The sequence below is a fragment of the Protopterus annectens genome, chromosome 1.part1 (assembly GCF_019279795.1).
Source record: "Protopterus annectens isolate FY-2018-M chromosome 1.part1, PAN1.0, whole genome shotgun sequence".
NCBI lineage: Eukaryota > Metazoa > Chordata > Ceratodontiformes > Protopteridae > Protopterus > Protopterus annectens.
In genome coordinates this window covers 1,091,404,575-1,091,424,566 of record NC_056726.1, presented here as the reverse complement: position 1 = coordinate 1,091,424,566, position 19,992 = coordinate 1,091,404,575, and the positions used below count along the sequence as shown (strand labels likewise).

Genomic DNA, 19,992 nt, shown 5'->3' with positions numbered 1-19,992 from the left:
TGAAGTGCCAGAAAAATCAGTTATAAAAAAGTTTTTAATTTGTGCAAATAACCCTAAAGATAGCTGCTACAACAGTTAAAAATAATATATTATAACTCATTTGATTTATCAAAGTATTAAGGAATAAAATCAGCAGACTAGCAGCATGTAGAAAATCAAGTAAAACAAATACAGTTATCCACTACATGAAATAAAACTGTTAAAACCAGTACTCACCTTCAACGCTGTTGCTGCCTTTTTCCATTCTGGAGCTAGTCTCTGGCAATGCCCACACCTGTTATGCAGAAAGGAAAAATATGCATATTCAAACACTGCAGTGACAGTCAGTGAGCTATGCGTAAATTTTAACTATAAGCAAAGGCTTTAAACATCCACTTGCAAGTACCCAAAGAATGCTACAGACTTTCTTCAATTAAACATTTTCAGGAAACTGCAGAAGAATGGAAAAAGTATTTGCTTACATGTCATGCACGGAGTAGGACTATTCTGAGGCAGTTTTAACAAGAAAACCTATACTTTCAAATGGAAATGTACATGAAAAAGTTATGTACTCACCATAATGTTCCATCTGAGTTGTTGTTCTTCATTATTGGTCTTCAACCTGTGGAGTTCCCGAATCTGGCACGGCTCCGACTTGGCCACATAGCCAGCATCTGATCTAAGCTCAAAGCTCCTCCCCTACCCATAATGCACCTGTTTCCTTCCTCCCCAACCAGCTTCCACACCAGACCAAACACCTTATCCCATAATAGACATCTTCAAAAGCAAAAGGGACACAGTAAGAGGCATGCAGGAGGTGACCACATCCTCTACTAGTCAGACCACCACAAAGTAAAAGGAAGGCAGGGGGAAGGAGGGAGGGACGGTTGAAAACAAAATTGAGAACAATTCAGATGGAACGTTACGATGAGTACGTAACTTCCTTTACCTAAAGTTGTCTTCATTTGTGGGATGGAGTCCCCAGCTGCTAAACACTTGGGAGGCCCTCATGGAAGGATATTCCAGAGCATGGCAGAGTCAAAGGATGCCCTGTTCCTGGATATGATGTCCAACTTATACGAAATGAAGGTATGAGATGAAGCCCAAGTGGCAAGGGTTTAGAGTAGGAACTGAAAAGCTGGTCAGACTTGCAAAAGGATTTAGTCCTGTGCAGATAAAAACGTCTGTGCACATCCAACAAGTGCAATTTATATTCGCCCTCGTTTTGAAAATTTGGGAAAAAGACTGGGAGATTAATCACCTGATTAAAATTCAACTCCAAAGCTACCTTAGGGAGAAAAGATGGGTTAGTATGCAAGGACACCTTGTCCTTATGAAAACTCATAAGGGGGCTTGACCAACAACGCTTGAAGCTCTGAAACCTTCCTGGCAGATGCAATAACAACCAAGAAGGCAATCTTCCAGGACAGAAACTGCAGATCCACAGAGGCTGCAGGCTCAAAAGGGGATGAAACTAGAACTTGCAGAACTAATGTAAGATTCCACAGCGGCGTTGGGTCCTTCACCTGGGGCTGAAGAAGAAAGGTGCCTTTTAGGAAGGCTTTGGAAAGCTTAGAGGATGCCAAGGACGCCATATTACCACCTACAAGAAAATTAGAAATCTCTGCAAGTTGGACCTGACTGTAGAAGAACTGACACCTTGCTGAAAGATCCCTACCAAAAATTCTAAAACCGCTGAGAGTGGGGCAATGAAGGGATCTAAGGCACACTGCCAGGCCCAGACCGAAAAACGTTTCCATTTGCTGGAGTACACCTTTCAGGTGGAAGACTTATGAGCCGCCACCAGAATCCTTTTGACAGGTGAAGACAAGTTGGGAGTCCATCATGGGAACTGGAGCAGCCAAGCAGTGAGCTTTAGACTGCCCAGGTCTGGATGGGGAGACCCTAATGGATGAGAAGTAAGATCCGGAAATGGAGCCAACATCCATGGTGGAGTCACTAAATGAGACCACAGAGAGGGGAACCATACCTGACAAGCTCAGAATGGGGCAATGAGGATAACGAAGCTCCTCAGCCTGCGAGCTTTCTGAAGGAATTTTGGAATCAAGGCAAGAGGAGGATTAAGCATACAGAAGACCGGGGGGGCATGAATCAGAGCATCTATGGGGGCTTCTCCCGGTGGAGGGTTCAGAGCAAAGAACTCGCTCCATTTTGCTTTGGAAGGGGAGGCGAAGAGATCACAAGGCTGACCCCACTTGAGAAAGATGTTTTGCTACTGAAGGATTCAAAGACCACTCATAATGCATCACAATAGACCTGTTTAGCCTGTTCGCTAGAATGCTGGACCCCCACCCCCCCACAGAATGTGCAATGCCACCAGAAAACGGCCAGTGGAGATCACCCACTCCCATGGCTTTGCAACACAGACGGCAAGACCTGGTTCCCTCCTGTTTGTTGTTGTACCAAACCACAGACATTGTCCATCTGGATAGCACTCGTCCCTGGGGAAAGATGCAACGCTAGTAGCACCGCCCTCATCTCCAGGACATTGATATGCAATCTGGTCTCGTAGGGGGACCACGTGCCTTGGACTGTCCTTCCCAAGCAGTGCCACCCCATCCTAGCAGGGAGGCATCCGGTGTCCCTGTGGTCAAGGGGGAGGGTGGAAGAAAGAAGCGACCCCGAGCCAGATCCGGGGAATGAATCCACCACAGAAGAGAGTTCCTGCACACTCGAGAGACTCAAACAGGATGACACAAAGGGAGATCTAACATGGACATACCCGCATGTAAAAACGTGCCATGGGCAAGAGACTGATTGTGGCCGCCATGGACCCCAAAGTCCTTAATACCATTTCCGCTGTCGGTGACTGAGCTTGGAGAATGCAAAGGACATGTAGCTTCAGAGATTGAATCCTGTCCAAAGTAAGAAAGACTTTGGTTTGAACTGTGCCCAATCAAGCCCCAGTGAAATCTAACACTTGAACCAGGGCAAGAGACGACTTGATGAAATTGATGGCAATGCCAAACCATTGGGCTAAGAGAAGGGAATCCCTTGCTTGATTGAGCCGATGCCTGGAAGGGGCAGCAAGGAGCCAACTGTCCAGGTAGGCGAAGACCTATATGCCTTGGGAGTATCAGGCGAGCTGCTACCACTGCCTTCACTTTGGTGAACACCCTGGGGATTGTGGTGAGACCAAAGGGGAGTGCTCTGAACTGATAATGACTGGCCCCTATCGGGAAGTGCAGGAACCTCAGAGCGCAGCTGTCCATTTTGATAAGGTAGTATGCATCCTGGAGGTCGATCGAGCATATCCAATCGTTCTCCTGCAGGAAGGGCAGGATAGAAAGAAGGGTGACCATCTGGAATTTTGTCTTGGCTACAGACAGGTTCAAGGTGGAGAGATCCAGAATGGGTCTCAGTCCCCAGTCTTCTTTGGCACCAAAAAGAACCTGGAATAAATGTAAATGCCTAACCTGGACTGGTCTGGATGACTCGCTTTTTAGCAGCTTTGCAAATTCCAGTTCTGCATCCTCCCTTTGCGTGGGTGGAATGTCCGGGAGGTGTCTGTGTGGATGGGGTGACGCGAGAAAGGGGATTAAATAGCCTCTGGATATAATTTACAACACCCAACAACCTTCTGTGATTGACTCCCATGCTGTTAGGTGTAGCGATAGGCGACCCCAGACTGCCTCCAGAGACAAGGAGCCTGGCAACCCTTCAGGGTTGCTGCACGGGTCTCTCAGAGAAAGGCTCACAAGACCCTTGATTCCTTGGACTCCCTCTGCCTCTACGGTAGCATCTATCAACTCCCCCTCTGCCCCTGGGGGAAGGAGAGTCCTGAGTGTACTGGGAATAGCTCTGAGATTTTTGGAACCACATCTTCTTGGCCCCTCGCCGATTCCTCAAGGTTTGTTGAGGGGCCGAAAAGTAGATCCCTCCTCACTCTGCACTAAAGGTGTCACGTACTGACTTCCCAAAAAGGGAGGAACTGTTGTATGCGGCATTCGTAAAGGACGCCTTGAAGGGCTCCGAAAAGACACAGAGCCTGATGGCAACTCCTGCACTGGCAGCTATAGCGGCGCCCTTGGTAGCATGGGAGAGGAGATGCCCAGAGGTGTTAATGATAGAAGTCAGGGTGGCCATTCGAATGGAGGACACTTTCTTGTCCTCCACAAACAGATACCCAGGGGTAGACTCAGTGACCATCTTGACCAGGTCTCGCTGCAGCCGAATCACGTGTGCCATATAATTCAGCACACGTACAAAAAAAGGTCGCTGAAGCACAGACCTGCTTCTCAAAATGGTCCATCGTCCTAGACTCTTGGTCAGGGGGTGGACTGTGGAACTCTCCTGAGCGAGCTCCTCCTTAATGGTAGCCACCTCCTCCTTAATGGTAGCCACCACCACGATGGCATCAACCAGTGATCCCTTAGTCCAATGGGTCTTGTCCGAAAGGGGACTCTGAACCTTGTCAGGGCATTTGGGAAAGGGCTCCACTGTGTCCGGTTCCTTCCACGCCAGAGATGTGATGAGATCCACCAAAGGATCCGTGGGAGGAGACACCCAGGAGGTAGAAGATAGTGCACCAAATGCCTCCAGGAACACCGATTCGTCAGAGTTAGGTTTTTGGGCAACCACCCCCCACACTGGCATAGGACTTCCATATCTCCAAAGGAGACATCCTTGGGGGGGGGGTGACTGGGGGGAACCTTCCCCTTCCTCCAAAGTAGGTGTCTTCCGTGAGGGACTCCGGAGGGGTGTCCAGGTGCCTCTTTTTGCAAGTATGTTTGCGAGGGACCTCCTCAGTGGGGGTCTCTGGAAAGGACTCGCCAACGTCTCACTGGCAGGAGCACCATTGGACAAAGAGGCAGCAGGCTGACCCTGAGATGGTAGACTGGCCGGGTCCTTGCCAGAAACAGAGGGAGCAGGGATGGAATCCAAAGATGAGATTGTCAAGGGTTTCAATGGGAGCAAAATGACCATCTCCACCGCGTCAAAAGCCCGAAGGGGAATGGAGGTCCTGAGAAGGAAAAGTCAGAGCCGTAACCCTCTGACCCGAAGTGGGAGCTGGAGCCGAACCTCCAGGCACCGAGATACCAAAGGGAATGCTCTGCTTCGAAAGGCTCAAGTCGACGTCATCCCCTTGGATCGGGTGCTGAGGCTGGTGCTGAGGCTACGGCTCCAAGAGACGGAAGGATCAGAGCTAGTCACATCCGAACTGCTCAAGGCCATAGCCGGTGTCGAGGTACAAGGTACCATCAGAGCAGACCCTTCGACGCAGTGTCTCCTTGGATCCAAGGAGCAATAGGGATGAATGCAGATTGCATGCCCTCAACTCCGGAGGGAGAGGGAGCAGGCAGGACTCCCAACTGTATCTGGGTGCGGATAAACCTCTGCATCATCCTATCCATCTCCACTTCAGAAAGGCTGCAGGTGGAGCGAGAAGAGGAGGCCGCCGACACTGGCCTAGAGGGGCGGTGAGGGGAAGCCTGTGCTGGCAACCGGGTCCGAAGCTCCTCCGGCTCGGGAGAGAACTGAGGGGAACGGTGCCAGGGAAGACTCTATCCTCGGAGCCGAAGTACAGTTGTGTACACTTGTATTCAGCTTTGCAGTCATCACAATTGGGTTATCTGCTTGCAGTAGCCCTCAGTCAGCCTGATCAACAAAGTCTTGGGTCCTGCGTCGGTTGCTGTCCCTTCTTCCAGGACGTCAGGTCGTCAGGGGCATAAAACATGCACCATTGCCATTACATCAGTTTTTCTTGCCCCAGATGTCAGGTGCCTCCGTAATGGGAAGCAATTAAATCCATAAATATACAAGGTTATACCTCCAACAAAAAAGCAAATACACCAAAAAGTTTTTGAGCATAGTAAAAGGAGAGTAAGGGTATAGCCAAAAGTAGTAAGGGGGCTGGAAGGATGGTAACCAGGACTGCAACAGTGAATACACTCTAACATCTACATTTATGGTAAGTGTACATAACTGTACTATGTTCTTCGTGTTTCACTGTTGCAGTCATCACATTTGGGTAGATTTCCAAAGCTATGGATGGGAGGAGGAATTTAGATAGCATTAGGACCAGCTATAAGGCCCTGCAAGACTGCAGTGGCAAAGCCAGCTCTGGATTTAGAGAAAATTGGCAGATGGTAATGCTTGGTGAAAGTATGTACAGAACTCCAGGTAGCAGCTTCTAGGATGTCCCTGGTAGGGACGCCTCTGAGAAAGGCTGTAGAGGTAGATGCAGCCCTGGTTGAGTGGGGTCTGACCACCTGTGGGATAGGTTTTCCATGGTGCTTGTAGCAGAAATGAATGCAATGGCCTATCCATGTGGAAATGGTTTGCTTTGAAATAGCCTTCCCCTCTGCCCCTGCAGCAAATGCCACCAGCAGTTGTTCAGATTTCTTTTGAGGTGTGGTCCTGTCCAAGTAGAATCTAAGTTGTCTGTGCACATCTAAGGAGTGCAGTATCCGTTCCCCTTTGTTCTGTAGATTAGGAAAGAAGGTTGGCAAATGAATGGACTGACTAAGGGCCGCAATGGATACCACCTTGGGCATGGAGGGATTGGTCCTGAGGGACACCCTGTCCACATGAAAGATGATGAAAGGCTCCACTGCCATATGGGCCTGTAATTCAGATACCCTTCTTGCTGAAGTGATTGCTAAAGAAGAAAGGAATTTTAAGTCTGCAGTAGCAGCTGGCTCAAAAGGAGGAACAGTGAGTTTCAGGTCCCAGGCTGGAGTTGGAGCTCTCCTAGGTGGTCATACATTTTTGACCCCTCTGAGGAACTGCATGAGCAGTGGATGAGCGAAGAGGGGAGGTTCTGTGTTACAATGAGCTGAAATGGCTGAGGCGTGAATTTTGATGGAGGAGAAAGACAGGCCCTTGTGAAGCATTTCAGTTCAGTATTGTAAAATCTGAGGTAAACTGGGCACTGCTGTGCTCAGATTGGTTCCAGGCACAGAATCTTTTCCATTTTTCAGCATAATATTTTCTAGTACTAGGACTGCTTGCCTCTAAAATGATATCCATCACTGGTTTACTGAGGGATGGTAAAGGAGAAATTAGGTAATTAGCCAGGCTGCTAGGTTCAGTGTTTGAAGCTGAAGGTGCAGAATCTGGTTCTCCTGCTGAGACAATAGGGTAGGAGTCTGAGGCAGGTGCCATGGGGCCAACAGTGACACACTGCACAAGAGGGGATAACACCAGTGCTGGCGTGGCCAGTCTGGTGCAATCAAAATCGTCCTTGGTTTGTCTTGTTTGATCTTTAGTAGTACTCTGGAGAGCAGAGGCAGAGGAGGAAAGACAAACTGATAGGTTTTTCCAGCTGAAGGACAGAGCATCCACTTTCCAAGCTTATTTGTGGGGAGTCCTTGTGCAAAATTTGTCTAACTGATAGTTCTGGGGGGGAGGCAAACAGGTCTATATCTGGGCTCAGGTCTATATCTGGGCTCCCCATTTGCTTGTCAACATGTTGAAAATCCTTGGTTCCAGATTCCACTCGTGTGGGTCCATGAGGTTTCTGCTTAGTTCGTCTGCCAGTGCTTCTATTAAATCCAGTGTTGCCAACCAGGCATCTTTGCCTAGCATAGGGTGCAACTGGTGAAGAGTCAGCATCTTGAATTTTGGAATCACCAAAAAGGTATTTAGAGTAGACAGGTCCAGGATAGAACGCCATGAATTGTCTTTTTTGGGTACCAGGAAAAATCTCGAGTAGAAGCCTTGTCCCTTTTCCTCTTCTGGTACCAACTGAATAGCCCCCTCTTCTGGTACCAACTGAATAGCCCCCATGCTTAAGAGAGAAAGTACTTGCTTTTGGGCCTCTGCCCACTGATTTGGGGGGTAGATCTGGCAACCCGCTTGGTGTTGGTAACGTGTGGAAGTGAAATCTGTATCCCTGGGACACTATATTTAAAACCCATTTGTCTTGGGTAATGTGTTCCCACTTCTTTGCATGAAGAGCAATCTTTCCCCCCAAAGGGGCAGTCAGTTGAGAAGTGCTTGGAAGTTTTAAAAAGTCACTGAGACAGTTTACCATAGGGGGAGTTTTATTGCTCCCAGATTTGGAAGTGGAGGCCTCCCACTGTTAGTCCTGTGCGTACCCTGGGACTAAAGCCTGGGAGCTCTGCTGAATCTGGGTTTGGACTGAGAAGGCCTGGAAGAGGCAGGAAAGGACCAATTCTTGGAAGGCCAATGCCTACTAAACCTTGGAGGTTGTACTTGTAAAAAATTTTTAACAGTTTGCATAGATTTAGCTTTTTCCTCCATCTTTTTAAAAACTTCTTCTGCCTTGTTGCCAAACAGGCGGTCCTGGTTTAAGGCAGCATCCAGTAATTTCGCTTTAACATGATCTGGCAAGGATTGCTCCTTAAGCCAAGCATGCCTTCTATGTACAGACCCAGTTACAGCAGCCCTGCAAGATGCCTCTAGTGAATCAAAACCACATTGCAAAGTATGTTTTCCAACTTGTTCAGCTGAATGCAGTAAATCCTGCAAATCCTCATTTTCAGCACAATCAGGAATCAACATCATTTTCTGTTTAAGCAATCCAATAATATGCTGATGATACTTTCATATGAATCTGGCAGTTTAAGGCCCTAATGGCCAAAGTTGCAGAAGTGTACATCTTCTTAACCCATTTATCCAACGCCCTAGAGAGTCTCTATAAGAGGGGGTAGGATTTTTGACAGTAGTAGCTTTAATGCCCTTGGGTCCCTGTGAAATTGTCTCGGGATCCACAGTAGGATTTTTTAAAAAGGAACTTGTGGGAGTCGGGGACATCTATCAGGTTTTCTGGGAGCAGGAGATAAAGAGAGTCAGGGGCAAGCTAGATTCCAAAAAGGAATCATCAACAATGGTCTAGTACAGGAGGTATGGCTAAAGGCCTGTGCTGGGGCAGGAGTAAGAAATATGCTCCCTGAGAGTATGCAAGGTTTCACCAAAAAGAGAAATCCTGTGGGGGGGCAGAGGGAATAGAGTCCTCGGCATCAGAATGCTCATAGGTAGATAACGGTAAATCCTGGTCATCAGAGGAAACAGAAAATTCAGAATCCTGGTCAGAAGAATCATAAGCAAACTCAGTCCTAGGTCTCTAAGGGGGGAAGGCTGCCTTCCCATGATTAAAGTAATAAGGTCTTAAGCCATTCTTATTTGTTTTTTTTAGGCATAGAGGCCTGATCATGCGGTCTGGGTGTCAGTTCTCTAGGCATAGTTCGATTTTTAGGCCTTGAAGAAGAAGATGGCATCGGTATAATATGCAAGTCAGTAGGCCTCAATACACCCTCAGAAGCCGGTGCCTGCACAGAGGCTCCGGACTCATCTAAGGTAGGAGACATCCGCAGGTTCCATGGTTGAAGCATCTCGCGGCATACCGGACTCCAAATGGGTCTCTGTAGAGGCCTGCGAATCTGAAGTAGCAGGTATCAGGGGCTGCGAAAGCGCCTCACTGAGTACCGGCGAACTGTCGACTGGCTTAGGAAAAGTGTCGTTGGCAGCTTTGGACCTAGGCGGCCTGCTCTGTTTTTATCTTTGCATTTTTTTGGAATGTTGGTAGTCGGATGGCTTACCGAAGACATATCAGGATAATTGAACAGAGCACCAAAATATTTAGAAGAGAAAATATACAGACGACAGATAATTCGTGGTTTAAACAAGGCACAAAACTGACGAGGTACGTCGTGGTCTGAGCCTAGGCAAGGAATACAGTACGAATGAAAATCTTGGAGGTATTTGCTTTTCACAAGTAATGCAAACATTTACTTTTAGAGCATGAAAAAAAGTTTCCCCAAAGGGGTACTTAGCTTCTAGTTGAAAACTTCGGTTCTGAAACTCGAAAACGAAAATGTTGAGAGTCGGCCAACCGGCACTTGCGAGCTGCTTCGGGCACCGCACGGCAAGAAAGACTGATGTAATGGCGTTGGCTGCATGTTTTATACCCCCGACGACCTGACGTCAAGGAAGAAGGGACAGCAACCTCCGCAGGACCCAAGACTTTGTTAATCAGGCCGACTTGAGGGCTAATGCAAGCAGATAACCCAAATCCGATGACTGCAACAGTGAAAGATGAAGAACATCTAATTTTGGCTTGAGGGCCCACCAAAGCCAAGCGGTCCAGAGATAGCTTCCAGGCCTGGTCCTTAGACTTGGCAGATTTGTCTCAGTCGCTGGGCCTCTTGGCAGGAGTTTGAGCCCCAGAGGACGGGGGTGGAGACAAAGGTAGAAGCCAGGGCAGGAGAGGCCTGTACCCTAGTGGTAGGAGGGAGAAGGCCCCTCAAAATTTGCTTATTTCTCCTGTTCAGCAGTGCCCAGGGATTAAACCCGGCACTGATAGAACAGGAGGTGTCCAGATGGGCTGGCCCAAGACATTCAACGTACAAAGTGTGGCCCATCAGCTGGGGAGAGCTTGTGGCCACACTCCGTGTATTTTCGGGGGTTTCAGACATACTCCCAATCACACTGCCTAACACACTCACACAGAGAATACACACGCAAGAGAGACAGGAACCGACGCAGAGAGCACGAGGGGAGGTAGAAAAACAAAAATGGGGAAAAGTACAGTAGAAAAGGTAGAGCTACAAGGAATAAAAAAGTCACTTACCCAAAGTTTTTAGCAGATAGCACGTATCGTGATGTGGACTTGAGTGCGGCAAATGAGATCTGAAGGGAGGAAGGAGACAGGGGCATTATGGGTAGGGGAGGAGTTTTGAGCTCAGATCAGATGCTGGATATGCAGTAGAGTCGGATCTGTGCTGGATCAGGGAACCCCCACATGCTGAAGATCAAATGAAGACAACAACTTCAGAACACAATTTACCTGCAGTGTCAAAAGTTCTCTGCAATCTCTGAAAGAAATTAATCATGTCCCAGACGGCTGGCCATATTTTTTCCATGTATTATTGGCAGAGGTAGACAAATGTCCACCACCTGCTAGAAGATGAGCACAATCACATTAATATGCATTACAGATAATGCAATAGGTCAGCAAAACATGTTTCTAGAAATAAGATTTGCACAACTGCATAACAGAGTAACATTCAAGGGCTATTATATGGTCTCAAGATTAGAAACCTCAGTTAATGCGGTGTTAAGATAACATTCCTGAGAATGGTGGAGCCAAAGTGTGTATGGGATCTTGATGGTATACACAGGAAAGTGCTTGCAATTCATAAATCCTTCTTGCAGAAATAAATGCCACCAGAAAAGTTTTTCCAAGAAAGGAATTTTAAACCCGCTATAACTGCTGTCTCAAAGTGAACCCAAGTCAAGGCTTATAACGTGACAGTTATGTCTCATGGAGGAATTGAGTCCCTTATAGGAAGCCTCAATAAGAAGGTTCCTTTCAGAAAGGCTTTTGAAATCTTCAATGAAGCTATGGAAGTCCGATTATGTTTGATACGGAAACAGTTGCTGACTGAACCTTGACTGAGAAACTACAGCCTTTTTGGAAAATATCCGATAAAAAGTCCAGCATACAGAGAAGAGGCACTGAAATTACAATACAAGGAACGTTTCTGTGAAGGTGATGAAACGAACTACTAGAGCAGAAAGCCTGGCACCTCTGACCACACGGTCAAAACTGAAGGAACCATGTGCTTAGTTTCAGGGTCTCGGGGTCCGGAAGAGGATGCTTGGATGGGTGATTCAGGAGGTGTGGATGGTAATCCAGTTTTTAGGGTGGATGTACTACAGGAGGCCAGAGGAAATGGAACCAAACTTGAGCAAGGAATATTACCCTAGCCTTGAAAATGCTGGTTTTCCAAATAAATTTAATTATTAAATGGTATGGAAGGGGAAGCAATTTACAGAAGCCACGGGGGCCAAATGTGGACTAGAGCATCCATCAGTGATCGACACTGTGGAAGGGTTAAGGCAAAGTTTATTTATTTATAGGTTCATAGATAGGTACTTGGCTATCTGCCCAAGGGCATTTATAAGCCTAGCCAGAGTGTGTCAGCTTTCGCCGCCTCATTGATTAATTAACTGAGCCTCTGTCAAGAAGAGCAAATGAAGTGATCCCAGGAGTGTATTTTCCGTTACCTATCCACTCAAGGTTTCTCTTGAAAAGTGTTAGCGAGGTGCTCTGCCTAATGTTGTTAGGAATTTTGTTCCAAAGCATGGGGAGTCTCTGTGATAGGAATCTATCCCTCTAGCATATTCTATTTACTGTTGTGGCGAGGTTTAGCTCACGTGAGTGGCTCGCAGTGACTTGGATTTCTTTAGGTGGAGCATGTCCATCAATTCTGAGTTGGACATGGCTTTGTAAGTCGGGCAGAGATCACCTCTGAGTAAGCGATATGCGAATGAGTACAGCTGGAGTTTTTCTAGTTGAGCTGCATAGGACATATGTTTGAGGCCGGTAATCCTCTTGGTGAGGAACTTTTGTGGTCTTTCGAGCTGTTGGAAGTGTCTTGTGAGGTACATCCCAAATGGGGCATTGTACTCTATGATAGGGTCTGATGACTGACGAGTAGAGGGGCACTATAACCTCTATTTCTAGATGCAAACCCTTTAATCAGATGGGCTACATAGAAGGATTTCCTAACTACTTTGGCAATATGATTGTCAAAGGAGAGATTACTATCTACCTGGGTCCCCAGATCTCTTATTACCTCTTCTGTATTAAGGGGGCTGCCACCTAAGTGGCAATTCATATAGGTGTTTTGTTTTTCCTAAACGGGATGACTATGCATTTTTTGGCATTTAGCTTGAGACCAAGACTTTTGACACCAGGTGTCCGTTTCAGTAAGGCCCTTTTGGAGAATGTCTGTGTCAGCCGTAGAGTCAATTATGGCTCCCAATTTGCAGTCATCGGCAAACTTAGTTAGCCATAGTCCTCCTGTGTTTGCCTGTACTTGTGAGAAGTATATGCCGAACAGTAGGGGTCCCAGGACCAAGCCTTGTGGGACACCACTTGTGACTGGTTTAGGAGCCCGCTATTCTTACCATGTGAGTTCTGTCTAAGTCAGTTGGCAATCCATCTCGTAACATAGGGGTTTATGTTCAGGCTGGTGAGTTTTTCTATAATTCTCAAGTGGGGAATGGTGTCAAAAGCCTTGGCAAGGTCAAGGTAGGTTGTGTGAACTAACTTCCCCTCATCTACGGCCTTGGTGACTGTCTCGAAGAAGTCAACCAGGTTTAGTAGGCATGATCTGCCCTTAAAGCCGAACTGGGTCGGGTCAAGTGTTTGGAGGTTCCCAATGTCTTTGTTAATGAGTTCCATGATGATGCTCTCCACAGCCTTGCAGACCAGGCTAGTCAGGCTTATGGGGGGATATAGTTACCAGGGTCAGTTGTGGCCCCTCCTTTGTGGAGTGGAATAACCGTTGCTGTGCGCCATTCTATGGTCATGTGGAGAGGCTGAGGTTGAACAGTGTGTTTGGGTGGGGGGTTAGTTCGTTCTGTAGTTCGCGCAAGACGCAACCTGGGACACCATCTGGCCCCATTGACGCTGTGCTTTTGGCTTTTGAAAGGGCTGTTTTCACCTGTGCGTCTGTGATTTCCGGGACACTACACTTTTCCGGTATTGTTGTGGGCCCTTATGAGGCTGAGAAGGGGAGTGAAGTTTGCACTGAATCTACCTGCTAGGATGTTTGCAATATCAGTGGGTTCAGTATATTTTGTGCTATTTTGCACTAGCTCAGAACAAATCTGCGAGTTGCCACTTGGATTCTTGACATAGCTAAAGAAGGCTTTGTGGTTATCTTTTGAATCCTTGGCTATTTTTCCTTCGAAGTTAGCCTTGGAGGATTTTATGAGGGACCTTAGTTTCTTATGGATACTGATCAGGGATGTCTTGGTTTTGCTAGGGATGGCACGATCCATGCATCCTTGTAGGTGCTTATAGAGTGCATTTGTAAAGGTTCCTGCATCTTGGACACTACTCCGTCTTAAGTAAGGTGAAGTTTGCTATAGAAAAGTTTTTTCACTGAGGTTTCCTTGGTTGGAGGTGGTGGTGTGGTGTGGACATCCAGAGTGATTAGTTTATGGTCGGATCTAACCAGTGATGGGTTGACCTCTGGTGTGGAACACCCGTCGCCCATGTTGGTGATGACCAGGTCCAATATGTTTTCACCCCTGGTAGGGGAGTTTACCAGCTGATCCAGGGTATTTGAGTTGATAAATTCCAGGAAACGCTGGACCTGGGAGTTTGTACTGGAGTAGTTTTCTCAGTTAACGGTAGGGTAATTGAAATCTCCAATATCAGGGTGTTCGGTAGGAACTTCATGTTTTCCAGTGTCTCCAGAAATGCAGAGTAGTGGTCCTGGGTCATGGAGGGTGATCTGTAGCAGGCCACAATTTGCATTGCAGATTTGCCTGATGTTAGTTGCACATGGATGATCTCGGAGGTATCATGCTGCGCCACTAACCTGGAGGTGTAGGCATCCTTGATGAATATGGACGCACCCCCTCCTTTTGTGTTTTCGGTCCATGTTCTGTGGCCGAAATGTATGGTACGAGTTGTAGCCCGGTAGTGCTGGGGTGCTCTGTGGAGCCTTGAACCAGGTTTCAGTTACTGCACAGATGTCGACGTTCTCCATTCGAGTGTGTGCATTTTGAGATTTAATCTCCTGGCATTGAGTAGCATAACCCTCACTTTTTTATTTGTTCTGTTTAAGGAGGTGGGTTTGACTTTGAGCCTTGCCTAAAAAAGGCACTATGAGGGCAGCAAGAGCCTTGGCCAGTATTCGAAAGCCTAGGGGTGACAGGTGCAAGCAGTCTCTTGCAAAGCAAGGAGGCTTGTCAAGCATGTCGTCCCAGGCTGAAAGACACTGGATCCCCTTTGAATGACACCAGAAGCTTAGCCAATTGTTGAAATTGATCATTTTTTTCTTTATACTGCGGTATCATTCTTGGTGAGGGCAGGATGCTACTCAGGGTCAGGGTCATACCCGCCTGGGATACATGATCAGAGAGCTCTTGCATGTCTCTTTTCATGTAGTCCAGGGAGGTACGTCTCAGGTCATTCACACCAACATGAACAATGACAGAGTCATATTAGTACTTGTCCTGGAGTGACCCGAGTGCTTGTGTTATGTGGCAGCTAACAGTAACCTTCTCCTTGTCCAGCCTAGTGAGTGGGACGTCAGTGTGCCTGACTATCGAGTTGCCCATTACTAGTGTGCTAAGTATGTTATTTTGCCGTAAAGGCTGTGATTGTGCAGCACACTGATTTTGTGTTTTATGTGTTGTCTGGTTTGTGACGGGAGGTGCAGGTTTTTTGGGTGTCTGCTTTGGAGGTCTGTGATGCTTTTGCAGGTTTTTATTTGAAGCCTCAGAGTATGACTTTGTGTACTTATGTGCATTTTTTGCCAGTGCTGGCTTAGTATGTCTATACGAGGCTGGAGGTGTGGTGCAAGTGTTAACCTTCTCCTCATGACTGCCTGTTCCAGTCTTGGGTGGAGAGAGCTTATCCTCCAATTTAGCTATATAATTGCATCTCTCGCATATGTTAATGTTTTGTGGTAGGAGGAGAGGGTTGTCTGTGTACATGAGGCAGTTGTAACATTGCCTCAGGATACCCACGTTCACCAGCTGGACTGGGGAGTATACCTGAAATTGCCGTTTGGTCATGCCTGAATAAGTAGGGTGAGCTGCTTAGTCGCTTGGTTGGTGAGGGGTGAATAATGAGCCTTGCCCTGCTGGGCAATCAAGTGTCGAGGTATATTAGTGCTTGCTATTAGGTCTGAGCAAGTGCTGGACTGTAGGATGCTTTTTAAATGCTTAGGTTGAGAGTTAGACTACTTTCAAGGGAAAAAACTGAAGAGGAGACTTGGTGGAACCGGGATAAATTTAGCCCTAGCTAACCGGCACTGCCTGTACGTGCAAAACTGTGGAAACGCAGTTTTTACAGCAGGGGAATAAAAGAGACAGAAATTGGCCCAAAATGGCCTATAAACTACTAACTTCTGGGCTGGAATCACTCCTCCAGGGACAGATGGCTGCTCAAAGCTCCCTCTCTCACAGGTGAACAGAGAAACCTCCCTCTATCCAAGTAATGTATGGGCAACTCAGAAAATTGTAACACCGCCATGAATTCAGCACTAGCCTGAAAACTGGACTATACTAGCTTAGAAAGGTGGGAAACAAGGAACATTTTTTTTGAAAAGATAAGGCAAAAACAGTAAAAAATACTTTGTTGACTGGGTATGTCTGACTGGGCCAGAGGCCAGTTTTCAGCAGAGACCCGGGAAGAAAAGCTCCGCAATAATATATACAACAAACAAAAAAAATATAGTACCGGCAAACATTAATACAATAGAATTACTTACAGCATCCAGAGACAGTACAATGCAGGCTCCTGCTACATATTGAAGACCCAGGGAGAAAAAAAAGGTCCACAGTAGTACAAAACAATCAGTAGTACAAACACATATCAAGTAGTAGGAAATATAATACAAGCAGTAAAAAGTACAGCTGTGTACACTTACCATAAATGTAGATGTTAGAGTGTATTCACTGTTGCAGTCATTAGATTTGGGTAATCTGCTGGCAGGTTGCCCTCAGTCGGCCTGAATTCCAAAGTCTTGGGTCCTGCGTTTGGTTGCTGGCTTCTCTTTCATGACGTCAGGGGTATAAAACATGCAGCCGACACCATTTTCTTTAGTTTTTCTTCCCCCGATGTCAGGTGCCCCCAAAAAGGTAGCAACATTCTAATACACACACACACACACACACACACACACACACACACACACACACACACACACACACACACACACACACACACACACACAAACAAACTTTACCTTCATCTACAAGAAAATACACCACATAGGTTGTAGAAGATAGAGAAGGAAAGATAAAACTGTAGAATGACATGGGGATGGCGGGAGGGTAACCTGGACTGCAACAGTGAATACACTCGAACATCTACATTTATGGTAAGTGTACACAACTGCACTATGTTCTTCGTGTTTCACTGTTGCAGTCATTACATTTGGGTAGAATCCCAAAGCTATGGTTGGGCGGCTGGAGCTAAACAGCATTAGGTGAGGCTATAAGGCCCTGCAGCACTGCAGTGGCAAAGCCTCCCTTGGACTTATAGAGGCAAATGGTAATGCTTTGTAAAGGTATGAACAGAACTCCAAGTAGAAGCCTCTAGAATGTCCTTGGTTGTACTCCTCTGAGAAAGGCTGCTGAAGTAGCTGCAGCCCTGGTGGAGTGAGACCTAATGCCCTTGGGCACAGGTTTGCCATGGTGTAAGTAGCAGAAACGGATGCAATGGCTTATCCACTTTGAAATTGGATGCTTTGAAATAGCCTTTCCTTCTGATCCTACAGCATATGACACTAGTAATTGCTCAGTTTTTCTTAGAGCTTTAGTCCTGCTCAAGTAGAATCTTAGCGGTCTGTGTACGTCCAAGGAATGCAGAAATCTCTCTCCTTTGTTCTGAAGATTTGGATAAAAATTTGGCAGATGAATTGTTTGGTTAAGTGCCACACTGGAAACGACCTTAGGCATAAAAGTAGGATTTGTCCTCAGAGACACCCTGTCTGGGTAAAATATGATAAAAGGCTCTACAGCCATGAGGGCCTGTAGCTCTGAAACTCTTCTTGATGAAGTAACTGCTAGTAGCAGAGCGGTCTTCCATGATAAGAACTTTATATCAGCAGTAGCAGCTGGTTCAAATGGAGGCAGGGTGAGCTTTTTCAACACATAATTGAGGTCCCATGCAGGTAATGGTGATCTTCTAGGAGGCCTTAAATTTTTGGCTCCTCTAAGATACTGCTTTAGTAAATGATGAGAAAAGATTGGTGGCTCTGTATTGTAATGAGCCGAAATGGCAGAGGCATGGATTTTGATTGATGAGAAAGATAGGCCTTTGTCAAGCATCTCAGTTAAGTATCGCAACATCTGAGGAATATGCGGTTCTGCTGTACGAGTTCCTTGTGCTCGATTCCAAGCACAGAATCTCTTCCATTTGTCAGCATAAGATTTTCTAGTACTAGGCCTTCTGGCTTCCAAAATGACATCCATCACAGCTTTACTGAGAGGTGTCGTCTGTATGATTACAGGATTAGCCATGCTGCCAGGTTCAGAGTCTGTAGTTGATGGTGCAGGATCTGATTGTTTTGCTGGGACAGTAGTTGTGCTTTTTGAGGCAAGGTCCAAGCTGGGTATTGAGACAAGTTCCTTGGGACTGGGTACCAGTATTGGCGGGGCTTGTCCGGGGCAATTAATATCATCTTTGGTTTCTCTTGTCTGACTATTAGGAGGACCTTGGGTAGAAGAGGCAGAGGAGGAAAGGCGTAAACTGATAGGTTTTTCCAACTGAAGGATAGGGCGTCCACTTTCCATGCTTGTCTGTGATAAGTCCTTGTGCAGAATCTTTTCAGTTGATAATTTTTAGGAGAGGCAAGCAAATAGGTCTATGTCTGAGCTCCCCCAGAGCTCCCACATTTCTATGCTATCATGCTGAAGACTTGTGGATTTAGTTTCCACTCGTGAGGATCCATAAGGTTTCTGCTTAAGATGTCTGCCAGAGTGTTTTGTTTTCCTGGCAGGAATTGAGCTTGCAGATTTATTTGGTGGGTCAAAGCTGTGTCCCACAGTGCCATGGCTATTCTGCAAAGGGGGTATGAGTGTGTGCCCCCCTTGCTTGTTTATATACCACATGACTGTGGTACTGTCCATCTTTATCAGTAGTTGTCCTGGATGAAGTAAGTCCTTGAAAGCTGTTAGGGCATTTTGAACAGCTAGCATCTCTTTCTGGTCGATATGTAGAAGCATTTGATTTGGTGCCCATATGCCCTGAATGCATCTTCCTGCCATGTGGGCCCCCCAGGCATAATCTGATGCGTGTGTTAAGGTTTGGCTGGCAGGGGGTAGAATGAAGGGCCGTCCCATGTTTTTGTGACAGGCCTTTGCCCACCACAGAAACTCCTGTTGCAGGCAGGGGATGAGAGGAATCATTGTTTCCAGACTGGTGAATGTTGACTCCGTAAACTTTTTAGGTACCATTGAAGTTTCCTCATATGCAGTCTTGCATATGGAATTAGTAGGATGCAGGATGCCATGAAGCCCAGAGCCTGCAGAACTTGTCTTGCAGAAGACTGTTTTTGTTGCCATCAGTTTGAAGTAAGTAGTCAGTTGCCTTTGTTTGTCTGGCGTAAGGTAAGCCATCTGGGCAGTTGTATTCAAGCTTGCACCCAGGAATGTTATCTTTTGAGAGGGTACCAGTTGAGATTTCTTTTAGTTTACTGTGTACCCTAGGCATGTTAGAAGCCTTTTCACAAACGCCAGGTGTCGTAGAAGAATGTCCTTGTTCTTTGCTTGAATGAGACAGTCGTCCAAGTAAGGATATATTTGAATAGTTCTTTGTCTGCAAAATGCAATTACTGGTGCCAGGCACTTTGTAAAGACCCTGGGCGCAGTAGATCAGCCAAAGGGCAGTGCAGCGATTTGGTAATGCATTAAGCCAGCCTTGAATCTGAGGTATCTTCTGCATGACTGTCTTATTGGGACATGCAAGCATGCCTCTTTTAGGTCTGAAGTCACCAGCCAAGCATTCTTGCCCAACATGGGCAGGAGCTGTTGCAAAGTGAGCATTTTGAATTCTGGAATGTCCAGGTATGTGTTCAGAAACGATAAATCCAGTATTGGCCGCCAGGCCTTGTCCTTTCTGGGTACCAAGAACAGTCTTGAGTAAAAACCTTGTCCTTTTTCCTGTTCTGGTACAAACTGAATGGCCCTCATATCCATGAGGGACGTAACCTGTTTCTCTGCCTCTGCCAAATGATTTTTTGGCAGATCTGGCCAACCATTTGCCATTGGCAGAGTGTGGCAATGGAATATGTATCCCTGTGATACAATGTTTAGTACCCACTTGTCCTGGGTTATTAACTGCCAATTTTGAGCAAAAAGTGCTAATTTTCCCCCTATGGGTGCTGCCAAAAGATAAGTGCTTGGTGTAGGCAGAGGGAAGTCATTGTGATTGCTTTCTGTAGGTTTGCGCTTTATCTCCGCCAGATTTGGAGGTGGATGCGCCCCATTGCTTTGACCTGTACGAGTCTTGAGCCTGGTACCTGGAACCCTTAGGGCATCTGGATTTGC

General features: G+C 46.6%; 1 protein-coding gene across 1 annotated transcript in view; it reads right to left on the bottom strand.

Moving 5' to 3' along the window:
• The window catches only part of PDIA6 (protein disulfide isomerase family A member 6), a 512,967-nt gene that overhangs the window by 417,662 nt on the left and 75,313 nt on the right, over positions 1-19,992 (bottom strand). The window contains exon 3 of the mRNA XM_044080139.1: positions 217-274. Within this exon, the coding sequence (XP_043936074.1) occupies positions 217-274 (58 nt within the window). The remainder of the gene's footprint in view (positions 1-216; positions 275-19,992) is intronic.